Raw genomic sequence first — 24,160 nt, 5'->3', positions numbered from 1 at the left:
CCCAGTGGTGGCGGCGGTTCACAAACAAGGAAGTGACTACAAATAAAGGGGAACGTTTCCGGGAGAAGGGGGTGAGGGTGGGGGGTGGGGCGGCCGGCGTGAGGCGGACCACCCCGCTACACCCAGCCTTGGGCTACTTTGGGTTTCTTAGGAGCCACGTTCGGCGCCAATAAAAGTCAACTTAAACGTTTGTGTTCGGCCCAAAACACCCAGCACGTCAGTAGCAACAGTACGAAGGGGATAGCGCGCACCCGTTCCCGCATCAGTCTCGGGTCTGGTGTGCGCTACACTCGGGCCGTCGCAGGCGGGCAGCTCGGGGCAGCGGCGCCCACCTGTTGGAACCGCGGGTCTGAGGGGAGCTGCGTGGGGCCGGGTTTTGCGGCTGCTCCGCAGCGTCCGAGATGCGTGGGGAAGCTCCGGGGGGGGGCTGGCACCCGCGGCCGGCTCCAGCGCTGGCGCACCATCTGCGCGGGGCCCTGCGCCCGTTCCCTCGTTTCTGCACCTTTAGGTGCACCCGCCCGGCCTCCCCTTCCTCCGCCAGCTCCGCGCAGGTTCCGCGCTGGTGCCTGAGGCGCTCGGCTCCCGGGACCAGATCCGGCAGCCCACCCCGTGCCACTCGCCGCCGACCCCAGACTCCCCGAGCAGGTGCCGCACGGGGCGCACGCGCGCCGGAAGTTGCGTCATCCAGCTTCCGGCCCGTCGAGCCGCGGGGCGGGGCCAGTTACGGACACGCGATCCAGTAAGAAAGCAACACGAGGGATTTCGGAGGCCCCGGCGCAGCTCCGCCCCTCGGCGGGCGGGGGACTCCACCCACTGCCACGTTCGACGGAGGATCGCGCAGGGTGCGCGCATCTCCTGGCCAATCAGAAGCCGTAGATCCCGGGCCTCCGCAGGTGGCAGCCTTTCCAGAACCGGGGAAAGTGGTGGGGAAAGCCACCAGTCACGAGTCGAGGGGGAGAAAGTTCTCCTCCGGGAACCAATGAGAGGCCGGGGCAGAGTGCGAGCGCGAGCTCCTCGGCCAATCCCGGGCGACGGCGAAGGAGCCCTCTGGGGCTCTTCCGAATCCGGGGCCGGAGGTGGTGTCGGCGTCCAATCCGAGCGCGGCGGGGGCGGGCCCCGGAGTCCATCGGCCAATAGGGGGGTGGGCGCGGGCGGGCACGCGCGCGGCGACCGGGTTTATAAGGACGAGGCGGGCGGCGCGCGCTCTCGTGGCCTCGCTGTCCGGCGGCGCCAACCGAAGCACTGTCCCTGCTGCCGACATGCTGCGCCGCGCTCTGCTCCGCCTGGCCCTGGCCCTGGCCGTGCTGGCCCGCGCGGGCGCTGCGCCCGAGGAGGAGGACCACGTCTTGGTGCTCAACAAGGGCAACTTCGAGGAGGCGCTGGCGGCCCACAAGTACCTGCTGGTGGAGTTCTGTGAGTGCCTCCCGGGCCTGCCGCTCCGCGGGGTGGGGCCGGGGGCCGGGAGCTGGTGGCTCGCAGCGGGGGGAGGCGGAGAGAGCGCCGGGCACCCGTCCCCAACCTCCCTCCCTGCCTGCCTCCCTCCGCCTCGCCACGGGTTGGGTCCTCGGGGCTATTAGCGTTGTGGACGCCGACTCCCAGCCCCTCGGGAGGCTCAGCCTGGACTGAAGCGGCCCCGGACCCGCGGCCCACGTCCCTGTGCGCCGGTGCCCTGGGGACTCGCTCCTGCCCCGGCTGGACGCGGGCTGAGAGCCAGGACTGCCTGCGTATCTGACACCTATCTCCATGGCAGGATCCCTCTCTTATTTTAAGAAAAACAGGGTGGGCCGTGGGAGGTGCCCCAAATACAAAGCAACTCACCAGGGTCCAGCCCCCCCCCACACACACACATAGCTGCTCCCCAGAATTCTAGAAAATGCCCAGGGATTCCAGCCCCGGCCCTGCCCACACCCCCTCCAGCGGGTGACAGCTCTCACCGGACCCAAACCTGGTGTTTAGACGTGTTCACGCCCCGACTGTCTGGGCTGGAGACCTTAGGCCCCGCACAGCTGCTAACCTGGGCGCAGGCACAGCTGGTTCCCACGGCTGCATACAGACCCGGGTGTGGATCTGAGGCCAGATGTGTGCCAGATGTGTGTCACATCACCTACGTGTGACTAGGTCCTGAGGCGGGCGGCCCTGGCTTCTGCGCTTCTCCGCCTTCCCAGAGGGAAGCTCCAGGGCAGGCCGCCCCGTTGCCCACCTGCAGGTGGTAGGAAGTCACTGGTCGTTGAAACAGTTGGTCTTCCCGTGCCCCACGGTGACAAAGCAGAGTGGGGGGGCGGTGGTTTGTCACTTGTGGCCTCTGTCCCCATATTGCCCAAGAGGACCACGCTATCAGCCCAGCCTTGTACGTTCAGAGGGTTATCGTGGGGAGCTGATAAGATATGCAGGGAGGGGAGTGCCCAGGAGGAGGGAGTCTGGGAGCCGGGTCCCTGCTTTTCAGCCTCTGGCTTTCCTTCCAGATGCCCCCTGGTGTGGCCACTGCAAGGCTCTGGCCCCCGAGTATGCCAAAGCGGCCGGGAAGCTGAAGGCTGAAGGCTCTGAGATCAGACTGGCAAAGGTCGACGCCACGGAGGAGTCAGACCTGGCCCAGCAGTACGGTGTCCGCGGCTACCCCACCATCAAGTTCTTCAAGAATGGAGACACGGCTGCGCCCAGAGAGTACACAGGTGGGCCGGCCGCCCTGGGAGATCGCTGAGGCGGGAGGGGGGCATGTTCAGAAACCCGGGGGGAGCCTGGCCTTGGACCGAGCTCTCGGTCCGGTTCTAGTTCAGGAACTCTCGTCCTGGAAGAACCTCCCAAGGGGACGGGCGTCCTGGGGGCTGGACGGCAGGGAAGAGGGAGCTGGACCAGGCAGGGCAGCGTTGGCGTCCACTGTGCCTGTGCTGAGCGCCGAGGCACGGCTGTCAGGGCAGCACGCGAATCCACGCCCAGGTCCGTCCGCCTCAGCCGCTGCTTGCTGGCTCGGGCTGCACGGACGGGCTGGGCCTGTGAGGAGGGGAGGCTCTCGCCTAGAGAACCGGTTCCGTGGCTCAGCGCAGCCCAGCCAGCAGCCCAGCCCATCTGTGAATTCCGACACTCGCAGCTCCGGGCTGCTGGCCGGGCTGCTGCTTGCTTAGTTCCCTGTTCACTTCTGGAGCAGGAAGTGCCTGGTCCAGCTACCCTGCTCCCTCCTAACCCTGGGGTTTGTGAGTGAGGCTGCTCCCTTCCCTCCTGTGATTGGGACTGGGCTTTGTTGCCACTGGCAGGCAGAACTTTTTTTAAAATTTATCCATATTGTTGAAAGTGTTCCCTACGTCCCGTATTTTCCTCATTGACCTCCACCCGCCCCGGGCAGAATCCTTTAAATGTGAGAGTCCACGTTGGGCCAGGTGGCCAGAGCCTGTGAGAGGACTTAGGACCAGGCGTCTTCCTTTTCATTCTCTGCTCTGTGCCCCCCAAGTGACAGCCATCCTGCTGGTCCAGGGGCTGTGAGGGGCAAGGACGCCTGACCGGCCTGGGTCAGGGAGCCAGGGTGGGGTTCAGCCCGTTTTTACAGGGAAAACGGGCATCGTGTGACTTTAAGAAAAATCCTAGTACGTCTCTAATTAAGACAAAGCCTAGCGTGAGGCCGCGGAGGGGAAAGTGTGTGTCTAATGAATGCAAACGTCAGTTAACACTTAGAAAACGCAAAGGGAGGCAGCCACTGCCCGTGGAGCGTGACCCGGCCGCCCTGGAGCCCAGGTGTGCGGCGCGAGGCCTTTCTGGGCGAGAGGCTGTCTCGCTCGGGCTCTGGCGGAGAGCGCGGCTGGCGGCGGCCCCGCCTCGGGAACCCTGCATGTGTGTGTGTGTTATTGGTGCAGCTGGCAGAGAAGCCGACGACATCGTGAACTGGCTGAAGAAGCGCACGGGCCCTGCGGCCACCACGTTGCCCGACGGAGCTGCCGCGGAGGCCCTGGTGGAGTCCAGCGAGGTGGCCGTCATCGGCTTCTTCAAGGTGGAGATTGGGGTTCACCTCAGCCCCTGTCGCTGGAGGGGGCCCCGGGGCCTGGGCACTGCGGCCTGTCCCGCTGCTGACCCAGACGGGCGTCCGTGGTGTGGGGCATGGGGCCACCTCTGGTTCTTGTCTCCAGGACGTGGAGTCGGACTTTGCCAAGCAGTTCCTGCTGGCAGCAGAGGCCGTCGACGACATTCCCTTCGGGATCACGTCCAACAGTGATGTGTTTTCCAAGTACAAGCTGGACAAGGACGGGGTCGTCCTCTTTAAGAAGGTGAGTGGCCTGCGCAGCTCTGCCTGGTGGTGAGGTGCTGCGCTGGGGGGTGCCTCAGTTGCTGCTCCCGAGAACCTAGCCCGGAGCCGCTGGCCTGCCGGGTGCCAGCCTGGCTGTTATCAGGCCCGTTTTGCAACGTCAGGCCCTAAGCGCCACTGGCCTGGCCTTCAGCCCGATGTGATGTTGGGCCTCTGTGACAGCCCTGCTGCCTTAGGGGGCGGAGCTGCGTGCGGTGTGAGCTGTGTTCCTGTGGGGAGACGTAGTAACAGGCTGGGCTGTAACCATCCCGGAGTAGCTGAGTTGATTGCACTTTCCCTGGTGCAACGTTGTTTCCGCTTCTAAAACCTCTTCCTTAGACAGGGACTCCTGGTATTAGCTTTTGGGGAGCGTGTTCCCAACCTGTGGGCATAGCCTGTTCCCACGGCTCCCGTGGCCCTCGTCCTGCTGTCCCTCCGGTTGGTAAAGGGGCTGCTGGTGTCATGGCCACTGCCCACCGCTGCTGGGACACAGCGGGATCCGTGTCTGCATGTGACCCACGTGGCAAGGCGGTCTTTGCCTTTCATCTCAGCCATGGATGGGGGGGGTGGGGCGGCCGAGCACCCCTGCTGCTGGAACGGGACTGGGCCTGGATTGGGGGACGGAGAGCACATGAGGCGGGAGGCTGTGATGAGCCGGAGAGCAGTTCGCGTCTTCAGGGCAGAGGCAGGACTGCTGTCCAGTTTGTCAGAGAAGACGCGGGGCAAGGCTTTGGGTGTTTCTGTGGCCCCATCCTGGGCAGAACTCGGGTCCTTACAGCTCTGTCTTTCCTGGGGACCCACAGTGTCTCCTGAAGGGAGTAGATTGGCTGTTATCATCGCAAACCTGCCAGGATGTGATTAGCATCTGATTAGGAAAACTCAGGGTTGGGTGAGGCTGAGTGGGTGTTAACTCGAGAGCCTAGAGTTTAGGCCAGCGATGGCGAACCTCTGAGCTCGGCGTGTGAGCATTGTGAAAAACCCTAACTGAACTCTGGGGCCGTGTCACATATAGACATTTTTTGATATTTGCAACCACAGTAAAACAAAGACTTATATTTTTGATAAATATTTTATATATTTAAATGCCATTTAACAAAGAAAAATCAACCCAAAAAAATGAGTTCACGTGTCACCTCTGTCACGCGTGTCATAGGTTCGCCATCACTGGTTTAGGTTGAGATTTGCTGTGAGACTTGGAGACCAGCCCCAGTCATACTTTTCCATCCCTTTTTTTTTTTTAATTTTTAAAAATTTTCACTCAAGGGTACTTTCCCATTGATTTTAGAGAGAGTGGAAGAGAGCGGGAAAGACAGAGAAACATCGATGTGAGAGAAGCACATCGATTGGTTGCCTCTTGCACGAGCCCTGACCTGACCAGGGCCCGGGCTGGGGAGGAGCCTGCAACTGAGGTACGGGCACTTGACCAGAATCGAACCCAGGACACATTGGTCCGCAGGCTGGTGCTCTACCCACTGCGCCGCACCAGCGAGGGCTCTTTGCCATCCCTCTTGACCTCGGCGTCATTCTCACACCGGGTCCTGGGTGTGGGCAATTCTGTGTCCGGCAGCCTGGTTGATGGGTCAGGGGGGTCTCGGCTGCAGCCAGGTGAAGCCCGAGCCCCACAGGTCTCTCCCAGCCCCTCGGCCCCGCTGTCTTGGCCTTTAGCTCACCCCAGGTCCTCCTGTCCCCCCAGGACCACCGGGCTGAGCCAGCTGCTTCCCCAGCAGGACTGGCCGGGATGACGGGGACGCAGTGGCACCAGTGACACTCGGCGTGCGTCCGGGCGGGTCACTGTCACAGCGCGGACCGAGGGTCTGAGCTGAGCGTCCTGAGCCTTTGTTCTTCCTGACGTTTGCTCTGTCCGTCCTTTTATTTGTGGAAGCTGGGGCATTGGAGTTGGTAGGGCCACCTCTCCACCACCTGTGGTGTCTGGCCTTTTTGGGGTGCAGCCTCCTGCAGCTGGCCCCAACCAAACGAGGGCTGTTACTGAAGTAGATGGTGAACGGAGTGTAATGTGGCCACATTATCAGAAAGATTGCGGCTCAAGATTGTGCCAGGTGGCCCCTGGCTGTGGCCGCCCAGCATGGGATTGGGCAGACAATGCTCGCTGCCCAGAGCGGCCAGGAGGGGGGCCTGTTTGCCTCTAATTGGGCCTCGCACTGCCCGGGGCAAGGACTGGCCTGCTGTGTGCCTGATGGGCCCGAGCTGCTCCTCTGTGCAGAGTCCTGGCCATGGTTTCCTGCGTCGTTTACTTCCTGCCCCTTTTGTCCTCCACGTGCAGTTTTGGGGGAGGGGGAGCAGGGCTGGGCCTTGGCGGGTGGGAGTGCCGTCTGCTTTTCTGAGGCACTTGGAGGAAGAGGGACAGGAGCAGCGGGGAGGCCTGGAGCTCCCCCCAAGTCCCTTGAGGCTCAGGACGGTGATGGCCCCCCCCACACACAGCTGCTAGCCGGACGCGGGCACAGGGCACCAGGTCAGGGGGCGCCGGGACTTGCCTGAACGTTAATTTTCGCAGCATTTTAGTGGAGAGAGCGATGTCTTAGGTTTGCGGTCCCTTTCACACCTGCCTGAGCGGGGCTGGTTTGCCTTCAGGGGCTGCGGTGTCATAGGTCCTGCCAAACAGCAGGCACCTGACAGCTGCTGACACCTGACTGTGACGGGGAAGTCGCCCTCGGTTATGGCCGCAGGCTGAGCGGCTGCCTTAACTTGGGATGAGCAAGGCTCCAGGCTGTGCTGGCTTCCTGGGAGCCCACGCGGGTCTGGGCAGCTGGTCCCTGCCGGCCGGGATGCGGTGCGCGTGGAGCCCTTGGTGCTCAGGCCTCCTCTGTCCGCAGTTCGACGAAGGCCGGAACGACTTCGAGGGGGAGGTCACCAAGGAGAAGCTGCTGGACTTCATCAAGCACAACCAGCTGCCCCTGGTCATCGAGTTCACCGAGCAGGTGCGGCTCCCACCGGGGCGGCTGCGCGGGTGGGGGTGCCCCGGGACCCCACGAGGAGTCCCCCGCTGCCGCCCAGGCGTCAGGGCCATGGAGGCTGCCCTGCGCCATCGCTGAGCTCGGGGCTGAGGCCCAGTAACTGTGTTTGTGACAGACGGCCCCGAAGATCTTTGGGGGCGAGATCAAGACACACATCCTGCTGTTCCTGCCCAAGAGCGTGGCCGACTACGAGGGCAAACTGAGCAACTTCAAGAAAGCCGCCCAGGGCTTCAAGGGCAAGGTGCGCCCGCAGCCCGCCTGGCGGGGGTCGGCCCCGGGGAGGGGAAGCCGCACCGCGTCCCTGCCTCGCTCACCGTGCCTTTTCTCCCCCAAGATCCTGTTTATATTCATCGACAGCGACCACAGCGACAACCAGCGCATCCTCGAGTTCTTCGGCCTCAAGAAGGAGGAGTGCCCGGCCGTGCGCCTCATCACGCTGGAGGAGGAGATGACCAAGTACAAGCCCGAGTCGGACGAGCTGACGGCGGAGAAGATCACCGATTTCTGCCACCGCTTCCTGGAGGGCAAGATCAAGGTGGGCTGTGCGGCTGGCGTCCTCGCGCTTCTGGTGCGGCTGTGTCTTCCCGGGTCTGAACCGTGAGCCTGGGGTCCTGAGGGCAGGCCCCCGGATGATGTGAGAATGGCCGTTCTTGTCCCCCTTGTGGGGAGCAGCCCTCCTGGCGTGGCCCGCTGGGGTCGGGTGGGGGCCTTGGGCGCGGAGACCCTGACCTGCCCGCTCGCCCTCCAGCCTCACCTGATGAGCCAGGAGCTGCCCGAGGACTGGGACAAGCAGCCGGTGAAGGTGCTGGTGGGGAAGAACTTCGAGGAGGTGGCTTTCGACGAGAAAAAGAACGTGTTTGTGGAGTTCTGTGAGTGAAGCCTCCTGGGCTTGCGGGTTCCCTGGAGCCGGGGGTGGGGGGCAGGGAGGGCATGGCTCCGGCCCGGCGGGACTCAGCGCTGCTTGCTTCCAGACGCCCCGTGGTGTGGGCACTGCAAGCAGCTGGCTCCCATCTGGGACAAGCTGGGGGAGATGTACAAGGACCATGAGAACATCGTCATCGCCAAGATGGACTCGACGGCCAACGAGGTGGAGGCGGTCAAAGTGCACAGCTTCCCGACCCTCAAGTTCTTCCCCGCCAGTGCGGACCGGACGGTACGCTGGGCAGGCGGGCGGCAGGGCCCCTGGGAAAGCTCGGCCTCTGGGGGGACGCCGCCGCCCACCCGGGTCTGCTGCTCACCCCGCACCCTCACCCCCATTACAGGTCATTGATTACAACGGGGAGCGGACGCTGGACGGTTTTAAGAAGTTCTTGGAGAGCGGCGGCCAGGACGGGGCAGGGGACGACGACGTAAGTGGTTGCCCGCAGGGCTCTGGGGCCTCGGCCTGTGGTCTGCTGGACATGTGCTTCCTGGTTGGTGCTGGAGGCGTGTGTGTGAGGCCGAGCCGGGCCGGCTGCGGGCAAGCCCCGCCTCCCACGGGCTTCCCTCGCGGCCAGCACTGGCCGGGCAGCAGTGTGGACGCGCTGATGCCGGGCTTGCTTAGGAAGTCTGCCCGCTTGTCCCGCATGGTCCCTGCTGATGGGGACTCCAAAGGGCTTCCCCGGCCGTTGGCCGAGGGCCCTGTCAGCCGTGCTCAGCGTGCAGAGGGGACGCCAGGGTTGGTCCCAGGCCAAGAGGGTGTGGCGGACTGGAGGCTGCTGACTGGCAGGGCGAGGGGGTGTGGTCAGGCCAGGGAAAGGGGCAGGCGAGCCAGCAGCTCGTGCTGCTGCGGTCGTGGGCTCACTGCCCCGCAAACCCTGAGGCTGGAGGGTGGGCACTGCGCCCAGCGGCCATGCTGGGTCGTCGGGGGCTGGGACCCAGCTCCCCAGAGGGCAGGTGGCCGGCCTTGCTTGAACCTTGACCTCCCAGGCATTCCTCCATCCTCACCCAGGATCTGGAAGATCTGGAGGAGGCAGAGGAGCCGGACCTGGAGGAAGACGATGACCAGAAAGCTGTGAAGGACGAGCTGTGAGGTGGGAGCAGCCCGGCACCCCGACGCCCCTCAGGCTGCTCCCCAGCAGCCAGCCTCCAGGCTGCACACCCTCCCGGGAGGACCGAGCACCCATCGGAAATGCAGGGAACTTCTGAAGCCACACTTCACGCTGACACTCGTGTACATTGAAGCCCGTCGTCTGGGAAAGGGCTTTTCTCCAGGCCAGCCCCCTGCGGGGCCTTTTTAATCTGTGACGTCCTTTTTCGTACACGGTTTTGACCTGAGCGCTCGCTAAAATGTTTTGGAATCTCACGCTGGCGATGTCAGCTGCCTGTTAGGTTGCTATGCGATCACTAGCATCGTTGTCTGTGAGATTTTTAGGCATTTTGGGACATCGGGTTCGGTCGCACCCTGGCCGGGCCGCCCTGGAGACAGGTGTCCCCTGTGGGGGCAGCAGGCCAGGCTGACGGTCACTCACCTGGCAGTGTTGCCAGGACTCGAGGTTCCCACACTGCCTGGTCAACGAGACGTCAGGTCTCCACAGGGGCTCCCCAGGACAGAGGGCGGTGGGCACCCTGGGCCAGCACAGACCCCCCCCCCCCCCACCCCACCCTAGAGCAGCACCCAGCTGGTCTGACAGCGTGGCCTGGCCCGCACCACCCACAGCCTGGCTTCCGTTCCCATGGGGACAGCACGGAAGCTGCAGCCCATCAGCTGTCCCGTTCTTCAGGCGTTTCTACCACAACATTGAACACATTGGCCAAATAAAGTTGAAATTTTACTGCCTGCCTCTGCTCGCGACCTCCAGGCCACGGGATGGGGGTTGGACCCCGACTGGAGAGGAGGTGGGCTGGGGGGACATGGCTGCCTCTCAGAGCTTGTGCAGGCGTAGCACACGGCATCCCTGTCCTCGCGTTCGTCTCCCAGTGCACAGCCTCATGTCCGCAGGTCTCCGGGTGGAGGGTGGGGTGTGGCCAGCGCTACCTCCCTGGGCATCTGTTGTCTGGGTCAGGACAGGACACGTGGTGGGTCTGCAGCCGCTGCAGGTCGGTGAGGAGGAGTGTGGGCCTCAGAAGAGGCCAAATGACAGTGCCAGCCTCAGCCAGTGCCCAGCTGTTAAAATGCCACTGGCTTCCAGGAGCTCAGCTTGCAGTTTGCAGAGACGGGGAAGCCGTCCGCTGCCTTGGGCTGAGGGCACTCCTGAGCTGGGATCAGGGGGACCTCAGGCCTGCAGTGCCTGCCTAGGTTCAGCTGGGCATCCCTGACCCTGACCAGAGCGTGGCAGAGGGCCCCCCACTCCTGGCAGGAGGAATGCAGGTCCGGGACAGCACGTGGCGCCCACGGGGTCCACCCAAGGCTCCGCCTCCACTTGCTCCGGGTGGGAAATGCACATTCTGACCCCCGGTCCCTGCTCCAGACTCTGGCTGGTGGGGCCTCCAGGTGCCAGTGTCACAGCCGCAGACGTGACGGGACTTGCTGTGAACGTGGTTCTCCCGGTCACGCGTGGGGAGTCTGCGGTCATTTCCATCTCACTCCCAGCAGGAGGCCCTGTGCCGGCCCTGACACCCTGGGCTGCTCCTGCCTCCGACCAGAGCCAGTGTGTGCAGGGCAGCGTGACGGGGTGAGCTCTGGCGGCACCGGGCGGCCATCCTGTCCCTGCACCCAGGGTCTGGGCCCCTCTCCGTCCAGCTCAGCGGCCAGGCGTCCTGTTCCAGGTGGCCTGTGCCAGGGCTGCTGTCCAGCCAGTCCGCCCAGGGTTCATTCGCATGTGGCGCCCCAGTCCTGCCAACAGCCAGACCGTCCTGGTGGGGGCTCAGCACCCTGGGGGACGTCGCTGTGAAGGCAGCTCTGCCACCCAGAACCTGAGCAATTCTGCAGTACAGGGGGCTCTGGGCTCACAGGCACAGGTGGGCTGTGCTCAGTCCTGCGCTCCTGCCGTGCCCCTGGGAACAGCTCAGGGGCAGGTGCCCTGCCATCACCATCTCGTGCTCCGTGAGGGGTCACCGACCCGACCCATCCCCCTGCAGACACAGCTGGTGAGAGCGCCGCTGGGCCTGCGTTGCTGGGAGGTGGTGAGTGGAGTCCAAGGCCTGGCAGGGCCCGTGGCTTAGCAGGTGACTCCCCAAGACAGTGAGGATTAACAGCCCGGATGCCCCAGTCTCTCTCCCCCCTTTCTCCACCTTCCCTCCCTCTCTCATCTCCTTTCTCCAGGTGGTAAGAAGCCACTGGCCGGTGTGGCTCAGTGGTTGAGCGTCGACCTAGGAACCAGGAGGTCATGGTTGTTTCCCCGTCAGGGCACATGCCCCGATTGTGGGCTCGATCCCCAGTAGGGGGCGTGCAGGAGGCGGTGATCCATGATTCTCTCTCACCTTTGATGTTTCTATTTCTCCTCTCCCTCTCTCAAATCAATAAACATAGATTTAAAAAAAAGAAAAGAAAAATTAATACTGTTATTTATTTTAAAAAAGCAGCAGCAGCCACTGGCCTGGAACCCGAACCCGCAGCTGCTGGGTGGGCAGCAGGCCCTCTGGCCTCAGAGGCCGCGAGGGGGCGGGGAGGGGAGGGGCGGGGAGGGTGCTCTTACACTTTTCTGAGCAAGCTCTTCGCATGACGTGTTTTCCTCAGTGTCAGTCCTCTGGGGGCAGAAACCTGAAGTCACGCCAAGCCGGTCGCTGCACAAGTCCCAGGGGCGTGGAAGGACTGGGCAGAGCCGCCTAAACACAGGCTTGGCCCTGGCGCGGCTGCAGGACACGCAGGCTGAGCCCCAGGGGCAGGTAGACTGCTCGCAGCAGCTCCCGAACAGGCTCCAAGGGGCCAGCTCAGGCCGCGCCCATGGCCCCTGCCCATGACTATCGTTTGGGGGGCTGTTGTGACTGGGGAGGCTTTGGCACCAGTCCCTTCTCTGGTCCTAATAGGAGACCCCTCCCCTAGTTCTCAGCTGATCGTCAGCAGACAGACCAACAGACAGGGACAGACAGGAGGCGTCACCAACACAGCCACCAGCTGGCTCGCCCAGCCTGCCCTGGCCCGGGGCCTGGTCCCTCCGGGGCGGGCCGTGCCTGGTGGCAGCTTCACCCTGATCTTTCACCTGATCCTCCGAGCGGGGACGGTGGACAGAACTTTCCACATCAGAAAAGGTATCTTCACATCAAAGGAAAGTTCTCATCTCCAGGCTTCGTGTAAAGAAGCCAGAAGAAACTGTACCTGCCTCCTCCCAGCGACCGGGGTGAGACCACCCGGCGGCCCTCAGAGCCCCGAGGCGCAGGGACAGGGACACCGGGCCTCACCCTCGGTTGGGCCCTGCAGGGAGGGTGGGGGTGGGGGTGGGGGACTGCCAGGAAGGCGGTCCAGCGCTGTTTCTCTGCAGCGTGTTTGGCGCAAGGCTTTGCACATAGAGGGTGTTAAATCCACAGGCGGCAACAGCAGGTTAAATCGCCAGCAGGTTAAACTGTCATCTCGTACAAGGTAAATCCTAAGTAAGGGTATGAGGTAATGCTAACAAGACAACTCAGCCCCAGCCGGTGCGGCTCAGTGGATAGAGCGTCGGCCTGCGGACTGAAAGGTCCCAGGTTCGATTCCGGTCAAGGGCATGTACCTGGGTTGAGGGCACATCCCCGGTGGGGGATGTGCAGGAGGCGGCTGATCGATGTTTCTCTCTCATCGACGTTTCTGACTCTCTCTCTCTCTCCCTTCCTCTCTGTAAAAAATTAATAAAAATATATTTTAAAAAAAAAGAAAGAAAAGAACAGCATAGCCAGCGTCAGGTGTGCAGGCTGCCCTGATCCCACAGGCCCGCTCCTGCCCTCTCTGCGTGTCCTCCGCGTCTGCTACTGGCTCCTCTCAGCCCCGAGCCTCTGCCCCCTCAGGCCGCGGCTGCTGCGGTGAAGGCAGGTGCCCTGGCCGGCCGCTGGGTTGTCTTTTATTTTTAAAAATATTTTTTTGCCGAAACCGGTTTGGCTCAGTGGATAGAGCGTCGGCCTGCGGACTGAAAGGTCACAGGTTCGATTCCGGTCAAGGGCATGTACCTGGGTTGTGGGCACATCCCCAGTAGGAGATGTGCAGGAGACAGCTGATCGATGTTCCTCTCTCATCGATGTTTCTAACTTTCTATCTCTCTCCCTTCCTCTCTGTAAAAAATCAATAAAATATATTTAAAAAAAAAAATATTTTTATTGGGGATGGAGCCCGCAACCTGGGCATGTGCCCTGACCGGGAATCAAACCGTGTCCTCCTGATTCATAGGTCGACGCTCAGCCACTCAGCCACTGAGCCACGCCGGCCGGGCTGGCCTTTAGGTTCTAACCCGGGAGGCTCCCAGGCAAGAGGGCAGTGCCATCGAGGCCCACGTTTTGGTAAAAGTGCCAAGAGTGACACGGCCACCATGGAAGGTGACGCGAGGGGACGGGGAGGGAGCGGGTCAGGCTGGGCCTTCCCGGGTGGGGGCCGCGCCTCCTCAGACATGGGCAGCCCCCAGCTCTGTGGGAGGTGAGCCGTCCTCCCCTCCCCCAGAGTCCAGGACGGGGTCCTGATGCCCTGGGACCTGCCCTCCAGGCCGTCCTTGTGGTGCCCTCTGGAAGGCACCGTCCAGGCCCCGCGTGGGGCTGGGTGCGAGGGCCAGGAAGGATCTGACCCCGTTGGCCGGCACGGCGACAGGTGGGCTGAAAGGCGAGCCCGTGAACTCGATCTGTGCGCGGGGTGGCCAGCGGCTCGGTTTCAGCTCTCACGGGGCGAGCATGACCGCGCGGCTTTATATAGCTCCGCGGGCCCATAAAAGCAGGAGGCGCCCTGGTGGAGGGAGCATCTCGCTGTCCGGTGGGCGGCCCCTCCCCTGAGCAGTAGCGGCCCCGGGGCGGCCACCCGCTGCCCCCAGGATGCCCAGCAGGACGGTCCGCTATGAGGGCTACAGCCCCCGGCAGCGGCGCCGGCGGATGCTGGCCCAGCGCAGCGTGCGCTTCCCCAACGACGTCCTGTTCCTGGACCACGTCCGCCAGGGCGACCTGGAGCAGGTGGGGCGCTTCATCCGGGCCCGGAAGGTGGCCCTGGACACCCTGTACCCCTCAGGTGAGCGCCCGCAGGGCCGGCCGAGGTGTGTGGGCGGCAGGGGGGCCTCCGCCTTGACCCCCTCTGTCCGGTCCTGTCCCGCCCAGGCCTGGCCGCCCTGCACGAAGCAGTCCTGTCCGGGAACCTGGAGTGTGTGAAGCTGCTGGTCAAATACGGGGCAGACATCCACCAGCGCGACGAGACGGGCTGGACGCCCCTGCACATCGCCTGCAGCGACGGGTACCCCGACATCGCCAGGTGAGGGGGACCAGAGCTTCCCGCCCCCCAGCTACTCCCGGCCTCCAGGAGGTGTCCCCCCAGCTGCCCTGGCGGCGTAGCCAGGACCTCGGGCGCTGGCATCGCCTCTGCCCTGTGCCCTCCCGGACCCAAGGGGCGGGTTTCCCCTCAGCCCACCCGGAACAGGAAACAGACGGGACTCGGCTGCAGCCTGGGCCCCGGGGCTGGGCAGGTCCCCCAACCTCTCCCGCTGCAACCAGGCCGCCCTGTGCACAGGTACCTCCTCTCCCGGGGAGCGGACAGGGGGGCGGCCAACGACGACGGCGACCTGCCCGCCGACCTCATCGACCCCGACGCCAAGGACTTGGTGGAGCTCTTCCAGGGCCCCGGGCTGGGCTGAGCCGGCCGCTCCGCGACCATCCACGCGCGCCCCATCCACGCGCCCCATCCACGCGCGCCCGCCCTTGCGCGCACCTCCCGCCCGCGGGGCCGGCGCCGGCCAGGCCCCCGCTCCTTGGACACCCCCCGCCCCGCGCCCCTGGCCGCCTCCTCTCCGGTGCCTTTTGTACGGTGACACTTTGTACTTTTTCAATAAACATGAGCTGAGCCGCGGCGCTGCCTTCCTTCCCCGAGACTCCGCGCGCCCCGCGGGGTCACGTGGCCCGGCTGCTGCGCGGCGCGTGCGCGGGCGTCACTTCCGGCCGGGCCCAGGCGGCGGCGGCGGCGGCGGCGAGGTGAGGCGGCGGCGGGGGCGGAGCGGGCGCGGCCGGGACCCGCCCCGGCGCGGCGGCCGCGAGGACTGGGCAGGGCCCGGGCGGGTCGCGGAGGCCCGTGCGCCCCACCCACCCGCCCCGCTGGGGGCGCCCCGGCCCGGCCCGGGCGCGGGAGGAGGGGGCGTGGGGACGTGGCGCCCGGGGCCGCCTTCCGGCCTCGCAGCTGCCGCCGCCGAGCGGGACCGAGGTCCCGTCTCCCCTCGAAAGGGACCCTCCCGAGGGCGGCCCCTCCGCAGCCTCCCTGCCCGGTGTCCGCCGGCCCCACCCCGGCTGCGGGGCCGGTGCGGGCGCCCCGGGGTGCGACGTGGCCCGCCCCGCCCTCGGGGCTCGCGGGGCCGGAGCGGAGGCGCAGGGGTGGGGGCCTGGGCATCGCCCTTGTGGTCCCGGAGCCACAGCCCAGGTTGTGGCTGGAAGGCCTCCAGCCCACACAGGTGCCCAGGCAGCGCCGCCCGGCCCGAGGGAGGCTCCGCGCCCGGCAGGTGGCCTTTCCCTGGACCCCAGGGCGGGACAGGAGCGGGCGAGGGCACAGCCGAGCAGAGGCCCAGAGGCCGGTGGGCTGCCCGAGGGGGCAGAGGGCTGAGCGCGGAGCGGGACGGGAGGAGGGGCCGGCGAGGACTTTATTTGGGGGGCGGGGGGTTGAAGGGGTGGCGGGGTTTCCAGGTGACGTCGAAGGGGATGCAGACGCCCCAGTCGTTTCCGGGGAGGGCGGCTGCTGTGGTCACTCAGGAAGGGGCCTTGCCCCGTGATGGACAGGCGGCCCGCGGGGGTCCCGCGCCGCAGTGCCCTGCAGGCTGCCGGGCGGACCACTGTCTCAGTGGCTGGACCTGGGCCGGGAGAACCCCCCACGGCAATGGCGGGAAAGTGGAATCTAAGGAAACCGGCTGCTGGGAATTCCGAAGGGACACAGCGAGCAGCAGCTGCGTCATGGGTTCTACTCCCGCATTCCCGCCGCCACTGTCTGGACCGCACATGCCTTCTCCCGCCCACGGGGCTTGAGCCGGGGGTCAGAGGCCAGGCTGTGGGCCCCTGGCCTCTCCCAGGCGGTCTCCGGAGCCCTTGGTTCCCATGGGAGAGCCAGGTACTGCATGTGAAGGCGCCCTCCACTGCCTGAGCAGGGCCGCGTCGATGTCAGGGTGCCCAGGCACCTTCGGGGAGGCAGCACGGGCACAGGCGGGCACGGGGCATTGAGCCCAGCTGAACCATCCGGGCAGCCCTAGCTGCCGTGGCCCTGGAGGCCCAGCGGTTGGGGTGCAGACCCTACTCTGCTGGGTAGCAGGCTGCTTTACCCACCAAGCCTCCAAAAAGGGGGTTGTCAGGCACCTCTTCCCGGCCCAGTGTGGGATGTGAGCTGCGTGTAAAGCGCCCAGTGCAGTCACTCCTGCAACTAACCCTGGCCAGGTGTCAGCCGTGGATAGGTGTCTGCCGTGGACAGGTGTCTGCCCTGGGCAGTGTCTGCCCTGGCCAGGTGTCAGCCGTGGCCAGGTGTCTGCCCTGGCCAGGTGTCTGCCCTGGCCAGGTGTCTGCTGTGGACAGGTGTCTGCGCTGGGCAGTGTCTGCCCTGGCCAGGTGTCTGCCGTGGACAGGTGTCTGCCCTGGCCAGGTGTCTGCCGTGGACAGGTGTCTGCCCTGGCCAGGTGTCTGCCGTGGACAGGTGTCTGCCCTGGCCAGGTGTCTGCCGTGGACAGGTGTCTGCCCTGGCCAGGTGTCTGCCGTGGACAGGTGTCTGCCCTGGCCAGGTGTCTGCCGTGGACAGGTGTCTGCGCTGGGCAGTGTCTGCCCTGGCCAGGTGTCTGCCGTGGACAGGTGTCTGCCCTGGCCAGATGTCTGCCGTGGACAGGGTCTGCCCTGGCCAGGTGTCTGCCGTGGACAGGTGTCTGCCCTGGCCAGGTGTCTGCCGTGGACAGGTGTCTGCCCTGGCCAGGTGTTTGCCGTGGACAGGTGTCTGCCCTGGCCAGGTGTCTGCCGTGGACAGGGGCTCTGCTGTTCTCCACAGCACCCTGTGTTTTTCTGGGTCTCCGCCTCCTCTGAGTGGGTGGGGACTGTCGGGTTGCCCGGAACTGCCCCGGTTCGCTTCGCCATCAGCAGCATCCCTCTCACTCTCAGAAGTGCCCCGTTTGGCGGTACGTTCCTCCGATGATGGCCTGGCCGTCGTCTGAGCGGATAAGCAGCCTGGAGAGCGCCTTTGAGGTGGTGGCTTCACGCGGCTGTGCCTGGATCCCTGCCGAGCAGGAGGGCCCGGTGAGCACCTTGGGGGCCGCTGTGGCTCAGGTGAGGACACTGAGGCCGAGAGAGAAGGGACTGGCCCCGGGGCAGCTGGATGGGTGACATTCTGCCGCCGAGCGGGTCTGGACTCCGCCCACCAGGCGCTCGGGCTAGTCAAGGCCTACAGAGTGGGGGTGGGGATGTGTGGTTCTCGTGCCGATGGCAGCCGGCAGAGGTGGCTCTGTGGCAGAGGCTGGGGGTGGGCCAGGGGCCCAGCATCCGGACACCTGGTGAATGGATTGGGCCAGACCGAGGGCGAGGTGGCAGCAGAGACCTGGGTGGTGTCCGGGTGAGAAACGGCGTGGGAAGATCCTGCTGGCAGCGCGTGTTGGGGGGTGAGGGAGGTGGTGCGGGAGGTGGTGCAGGAGGCTGTCCCCATTGGGGTGGTCCTCGCAGGGGTCCACCGGGATTGGGGAGAAGAGATGAGCACCCAGACGGAGGCTCTGCGAGGGAGGTCCCTGTGGGCCGAGGGGAGACTGTGTCTTCAGCTCTGAGACTCCAGGGCTTGTGAGCGCCTCAGGGCGGCTGCACACGATGGAAAGAGCAGGCAGACGGGGACCTGCTGGCGCTGCCCCACGCCCAGCCGGAGCTGCCAGCCCCTGGGGAGGCCTCCAGGTGGCAGCTCGCGCTGCACGTGGCACCCTGAGCTCACGGCTTGAAGTAGTTGTGCTCGATGATCCTTGTGAGTGCGGCTCTCGGCAGGGCAGGGCCAGCACGAGGTCCTGGTGAGAAAGGCGGGAGGGAGCTGAGCTGAGGGCTTGGTTGGCCTGAAGGTTCCTGGCTGGGAAGCCATCAGGCCCAGTGGGGTGCCCCACCCTTGAGAAGAGGCAGGCAGTGGCTCCTTTGAAAATGTCGTTATTTGTCTTCACTCTGGAGGTGAGAGAACCTGCTGAGTGCTCCCCAGGTGCTCTGACCAGACCCCTCGGACGGTGAGGGTGCTCGGTGACAAGGGCACAGCCCGGCCCGGGAGCTGGTGCCACCTCAACGAGGTCCTGGTCTGGGCAGGAAGCCCAGCCCAAGGGGTGGCATGTGCTGGGCCCCCAGCGCAAAGACCAAGCATCTGGGGGCCTGAGGCCCAGCTCGGGGCCCAGCCAGGCCTGGGACGGCAGAGACGAAGGGGAGCAGGGGGAGCCTGGCTGTGACTAGAGGCCGAGGCCGAGCTGCACTGGGAGGAGAGGTGGAGGCTGGCAAGGCTCTGGACAAGGGGCTGGCCAGGTCGAAGGGCACAGACTGCAGGGAGCTGAGGGCCCGGGATGAGAGGAGGGAGGGCCTGGCCCAGGGCCAGCAGGGGTGGTCATCTTGCTGGCACCTCCATCCTGTTGCGTAATTGGAGCTTCCCCTCTGCTCACGGCCACAGCCCCTTGGGGAGTGGCCCTGGGCGCCCCCCTGTGCCCTGGCTGGAGGCCCCTGCCTGGAGGGCCAGGGCTCCGGTGCCTCCTGGAAGCTGGTTTTGTGCATTTTTGTTCTGGACTTGGCTTGTGGGTGCCTGCTTACCTGCACACATGTTTTTTGTTTTGTTTTGTTTTTTTAAATATATTTTATTGATTTTTTACAGAGAGGAAGGGAGAGAGATAGAGAGTTAGAAACATCGATCAGCTGCCTCCTGCACATCCCCCACTGGGGAAGTGCCCACAACCCAGGTACATGCCCTTGACCAGAATCGAACCTCGGACCTTTCAGTCCGCAGGCCGACGCTCTATCCACTGAGCCAAACCGGTTTCGGCCTGCACACGTGTTTAAACATGGCTGCATGAGCCGGGGAGGACACACCCACCGACCCACCCTCCTGGCCCTCCAGGAGGGGCTGTGGCTCATGCTCTGGGCAGTCTGAGGGCCCCTGGGTTCCAGGGTGAGTGGGGAGGCTCTTGTGCTCAATGCCCCCTCCCAGGGCTCCCCACCCCAGCACCTGGGGTTGCCCTGCTCTGGGACGAGGACCGGCCTGGGACCAGCCCTGTGCAGCCAGTGCCCTCACCCTGCAGTGTGTCCAGCTGGCAAGGTTGAGAGTGAGCCTAAAAATAGATTCGCACCCAGGGCTGTAAAATCCCCTGGGCAGAGCGCGGGAGAAACAGGCCGGGCTCCAGGGTCCTGGTCACTGGGTCAGGCCTCGGGATGGCGCTTCCTCCTGGCTCACACCCCTCCCCTGCCCTCGCCCTGCTGGCTGTGTCCCCAGCACCAGCTCGCTCACCCCAGCCTCCAGGACCAGGAAGCTGGGCGGGTCCTGGGCAGGTTCTGTGCAGCCATTGGGCCCCTCACCCCTGGAGGCACCCCTGATGGGAAACTGAGGCTCGCAGAAGCAGCATGCCAGGCCCGGCAGGTGTGGGCAGGTGGGGTTCACCTGAGAGGCGCTCTGGGGTTCACCTGAGAGGCGCTCTGTGGTTCTGGAAATGGGTGTCAGCCGCTGGCACCTTCGTACCACCCCACTCTGGGGAGGGGCTCCCGGGCAGCTTTTCCGGGTGCTGGGACTCAGGTGCTCCAGGTCATGCCTGCCGCTCCCACCAGTGGGGCCTGCTGCATCCCCAGCCCAGATTGTGGCAGACCCACCCTCGGGGTCCCCCCAGTAGTGAGGCTAGAGCAGTTTGTCATCAGCTTAGAGGGAGGGAGCGGCACCCCACACCCTCCCCTCTCGGAGGCCCCTGGAGAGGTGACCTGCCCCGTGTCCGGTTTCCCTTCAGAGGCTGAGGGATCCGGCAGCCGAGCGTGAGGACCAGACCCAGCGATGACCAGGTGGGTTTTAGGCCTCAGAGCAGCCTCCGTCCGTCCTGGGGGCAAGGGGCGTGGGACCCTGCCCTGGTCCCCAGACTCTCCTCATGTGCCGGGTTCCCCCAGTTCCCCCGTCTCCAGAGTCGTCTACAACGGCAAGAGGAACAGCAGCCCCCGCTCTCCCCCCAACAGCAGCGAGATCTTCACCCCGGCCCACGAGGAGAATGTGCGCTTTATTTATGAAGGTACAGGTGCCCCCTGGCCCCCCCCACGCCCCGGCCTTCGGGACCCAGGCAGGCTGGTGATGGGGCCTGTCTGGGAGAACAGGTTCTTGTAATGAGGGCGGTCGGCACTTGGGGTTCCTAGTGGGCACTGCCCTCAGAGGAGGCAGTGTTTGTAGCTGGTTGGGTTATTTGTGGGGGTGGCGGTGGGGGGAGGGCTGTGGAAGACAGATGTGCACTCTCGGGAACCCAGTGGTGTCCCAGAAGTGGGGCTGTGTGCCTGGAGGGGTGAGCGCTGAGCCTCTGGGACCGCAGCCCTGGGCATGCATCACAGGATGAGGGGACAGGCCGCCCCAGGAGCCAGGCAGGAGGCCGAGGGGGTGGTCCAGGCGGGTCTCCCTGAGGGAGTGGGGTGCCCTGGGGATGACTTCAGGTCCAGAGCCGGCCAGTCTGGGAGCCACATGCTGTGAGTGGGGAGAGGCTGTGAGGACGCCCTGAGAGGGGGGGGGGGGTGCTCTCCTGGTGGGATGCTGGCGGGACATTGCCCAGTGGGCTGGAGCTCTGACTGCATCGCCATCCTTAGCCTGGCAGGGCGTGGAGCGGGACCTTCGGAGCCAGATCTCCGGCAACGAGAGGGGCCTGGTGGAGGAGTATGTGGAGAAGGTCCCTAACCCCAGCCTGAAGAGTGAGTGGGGCACAGGGGCGGGGCCAGTGGAGAAGGTCGCTAAGCAGCCAGGAGAGTAGGCGGGGCCAGTGGAGAAGGTCCCTAAGCAGCCAGGAGAGTGGGCGGGGCACAGGGGCGGGGCCAGTGGAGAAGGTCCCTAAGCAGCCAGGAGAGTGGGCGGGGCCAGTGGAGAAGGTCCCTAACCAGCCTGAGGGTGAGTGGGCGGGGCCAGTGGAGAAGGTCCTTAAGCAGCCTGAGAGTGAGTGGGCGGGGCAGGAAAGCCCACCTCTTCCTGTTTCCTGACTGGAGAAGCTGGTGGGGTGGGCGGGTCCCAGGGCTTCCGGGGTAGGAGCAGGACCTGGCAGGAGCGCCTCCTGCGCCCCCACTGACCGAGCTGCCCCCGCACAGCCTTCAAGCCCATCGACCTGAGCGACCTGAAGCGCCGCAGCTCGCAGGATGCCAAGAAGTCGTAAAGCCCGCGGGGCCTGGCCTCTGGGAGACCCGTGCCGCCCGGGGGCGTCCGCTCTCCCCTGGGCCCAGCCCTGGGAGGGGGAGGGGAGCCGGGGCTGCGCTCCCTGTGGGCGGCAAACCCCAGGACCCAGACAGCGTGACTGAAGGCCAGCCTGCCCCCCAGCCCCTCCTTTCCTCTGGGCTGTCTCTGTCCCCGGAGGGTCGCCCTCCAGCCCCGCGCACTCCCGGGCCTGCCCCCAGGATCTTGACCCTGTCTCCTCCCTTTCTGTCTCCCCCACTGCCCCGGCCCCGACCCCTGGCCACCTCCAGGGCCTGGGGACTCGTCCAGGTTTGACTCTGAGGTGGCCAGAAGGCAAGACAAGGGCGGCCCCACCCACACCCAGCCTGGGTCCCACACATTGGACACATGGGAGCAAATAACCCCGACCCTGCACCCCTCACTGCCCAGCCTGGCCCCTTCCTCCAGGCCTGGGACCCCCGGTGCCTCGCAGGGTTCTGGCCCTGGTGTCTGTGCCCTGCGGCCATAGCAGCCCCTCGGCAGGGGCAGGGCGCTGGGGTCCGGCCTGTGCTGTGCTGGGTCGCCAGGGCCCTTTCCCTGTGCTGAGCCGGGGACCGTGAATAAAGGTGGCAATGCTGGTGGTCTCTTGGCAGTCTGTCCCTGCAGCCCACACACGCAGGAAACCTGAGGCCAAGGTCAAGGCCCCTGAGCCCCGAAATTTCGTCTGATCTCGGGCTCTACTGGGGGCTCAGGCCTCTTGGGGGCTGTGAAGGGGGCCTGGAGGCCAGGTGGGAAGTGCTGTGAGCTCTGGCCATCCCCTTGGGGCACCCTCTGCAGCCTGGACCCACCGAGACCCGAGAGCCTGCAGGCCGCGCCGGACAGGCCACACCAGGGTTTACTTTGGGAACATCTCTTCCCAGAGAGCATTTGGGGGCGCGAGTGGCCCCCACAGGTGGCTCTGGGAGGTGTCTTCTGGGGGTGGTTCCCCAGCGCCAGACTGTAGGAAGGACGGTCCGTGCAATAAACAGCCACCGAGGGTGCTGAGCCAAGCTCCTGTCACCCCGCGGCCTCTGTTCCTCGGGAGGGTTGTATTGCCTGGGGCTGGGCTGGGCTGGGCTGGGTCGCTGAGCTGCCCCGCTGTCTGGGGCCGGAAGCCTGTGTGTGCCAGGGGTGGGCGGGGTCCAGGGGGCTGCAGCCAGAGGCTGAGAGCACCGGACACACATTACATCCTGCACCCTGCAAGACCTGGACCCGGGACAGGGGAACCAGGCCCTGCCCCGGGCCGCCCTGGATGGCCAGCAGGGGTCCCGCTGGGGAGGGGGCGGGCGGGAGCCCAGCAGCCTTTGCTCAGGTCACCCCTGAGGAGGTGCTGAGTCTCCTCCGGTGGAAAGTGGTGCCCAACCCCCGGGGCTGCCCAGTGCGGGTCACCTTCGGACAGCGGCACAACCGGAGGCGAGGGCTCCTGGGCAGCTGGTGGTGGCTGTGAGCCCTGGCTGGCACCGCCTCCCGCTGTGTCCTCTGTGAAGGGGGGGGTGGGCTGTCCGGGTCCAAAGCCTTCTCCCCAGGGTGGGAGGCCCAGCAGCACATGGGAGCGGCTAGCATCTGGCTGTTTGGTGAACATCCACCAGATTCTGACTCCAGGTGCCTCTGGGTCATCCGTCCTGTGGGGCTGGGAGGGGACACCGACCCCAGCTCCCTCGGCCACACTGGGCCCTGGCTTCGGCCTCCTGCCCACAGCACTGGCCGAGGCCTCACTCACTAGTGGTGCTCCCACTGGGCCTTTGCACCCCCCCCCCGTGTGGGTGGCCACGGGACACCCCTCCAGGCCTCACTGCCGCTGCCCCAGCTCGCGTCTCGGTGAGCTGGAGGTCCGCGGGCTGGTGTCTCCACCAACACCTGGGAGCTGGGAGCTCTGTGGCCCTGGAGGCAGAGCTGGGCTCTGGGGCAGGGGAGGGGGGCACCGGGAGCGGAGGGGGCCCAACCCATGGAGGCCCAATCACTGGGCCTGGAGCCCCGCTTATAGCAGACCCGTCCTCCAGGGCTCTCCTTCCCATGTGGGGCCCAGACATCCCGTTTGGGGGTTCCCCTAATGGGCGAGCACTGCCACTTCCTGGTCCTCCCCCAGTGGCTGCTCTGGCCGCCTGGCACCCCCAGCAGATTCCTACCCAGTCAGTCTCACTAGAGGACGTGGCCTGTGAGTGCCCAGCCTTATTCGGACTTGGCTTTGCCTCCATCAGCTGTTCGTGGAGTGGACACTGCCCCCAAGCTGTGGGCACCCACCCAGTCCGCGTCCCCGGCGTCCGTCCATGTTGTCTTTCTTTCCCTCCTTCATGGACTAACCGCCCCCGCCCCCCCCCCCCGCACTTGGTGGCATTTCCCGTCAGGATTTGGCGGGTCCCCGCGTGTGGTGGTAACAGGCCACCCCCTCTCCGACGTTTCTGTAAACGGGTGGGATGTGAGGCTCCGTGGGGTGGGCGTGGGGTTCGTAGGAGACTTGAGGTCAGATATCCGCTCTACCCTGTGCTGAGCGGGCGGGTCGGGGAGAAGCAGGGACCTGCTAGGAGGGCGTCCAGCAAACCGTGG

The 24,160-nt window shown here is 65.3% G+C and overlaps 3 protein-coding genes and 1 long non-coding RNA gene across 7 annotated transcripts; 3 read left to right on the top strand and 1 right to left on the bottom strand.

The window, feature by feature from the left end:
- Nucleotides 1–1,169: 1,169 nt before the first annotated feature.
- On the top strand, nt 1,170–9,992 carry P4HB (prolyl 4-hydroxylase subunit beta). The gene is made up of 11 exons (XM_081110402.1): nt 1,170–1,413; nt 2,463–2,669; nt 3,843–3,976; nt 4,113–4,250; nt 7,099–7,203; nt 7,355–7,480; nt 7,574–7,774; nt 7,988–8,108; nt 8,211–8,392; nt 8,502–8,588; nt 9,170–9,992. The coding sequence occupies exons 1-11, from the start codon at nt 1,260–1,262 to the stop codon at nt 9,248–9,250; spliced, it is 1,536 nt and encodes a 511-aa protein (XP_080966528.1). The 5' UTR covers nt 1,170–1,259; the 3' UTR covers nt 9,251–9,992.
- A 132-nt stretch (nt 9,993–10,124) lies between these two features.
- LOC308532839 lies at nt 10,125–14,903 on the bottom strand. Its single transcript, XR_013997008.1, has 3 exons — nt 14,769–14,903; nt 11,796–11,846; nt 10,125–10,251 (listed from the first exon to the last, which is right to left on the bottom strand). It is a non-coding gene; the product is annotated as an uncharacterized lncRNA (long non-coding RNA).
- PPP1R27 (protein phosphatase 1 regulatory subunit 27) lies at nt 14,083–15,097 on the top strand (the record flags this gene model as incomplete). Its single annotated transcript, XM_081110464.1, has 3 exons — nt 14,083–14,272; nt 14,359–14,509; nt 14,765–15,097. 3 exons carry the CDS (start codon nt 14,083–14,085, stop codon nt 14,886–14,888), a joined length of 465 nt encoding a protein of 154 aa, XP_080966590.1. The 3' UTR covers nt 14,889–15,097.
- A 64-nt stretch (nt 15,098–15,161) lies between these two features.
- On the top strand, nt 15,162–22,221 carry MCRIP1 (MAPK regulated corepressor interacting protein 1). Of its 4 annotated transcripts, none has more exons than XM_081110470.1 (6): nt 15,900–16,339; nt 17,365–17,529; nt 20,196–20,247; nt 20,350–20,468; nt 21,028–21,129; nt 21,517–22,221. In XM_081110470.1, the coding sequence occupies exons 3-6, from the start codon at nt 20,240–20,242 to the stop codon at nt 21,579–21,581; spliced, it is 294 nt and encodes a 97-aa protein (XP_080966596.1). In that variant the 5' UTR covers nt 15,900–16,339; nt 17,365–17,529; nt 20,196–20,239; the 3' UTR covers nt 21,582–22,221. The 4 variants fall into 4 exon arrangements, with proteins under 4 accessions (XP_080966597.1, XP_080966596.1, XP_080966594.1 ...); XM_081110468.1 differs by having other exon boundaries at nt 16,135–16,339; nt 17,365–17,499; XM_081110469.1 differs by having other exon boundaries at nt 16,218–17,165; nt 17,217–17,529.
- The last annotated feature ends 1,939 nt before the right edge of the window (nt 22,222–24,160 follow it).

Source organism: Myotis nattereri (assembly GCF_964212035.1).
Source record: "Myotis nattereri genome assembly, chromosome: 16".
Lineage (NCBI taxonomy): Eukaryota > Metazoa > Chordata > Mammalia > Chiroptera > Vespertilionidae > Myotis > Myotis nattereri.
The sequence above is the reverse complement of the archived record's forward strand: the minus strand, read 5'-3'. Positions and strand labels throughout refer to the sequence as shown.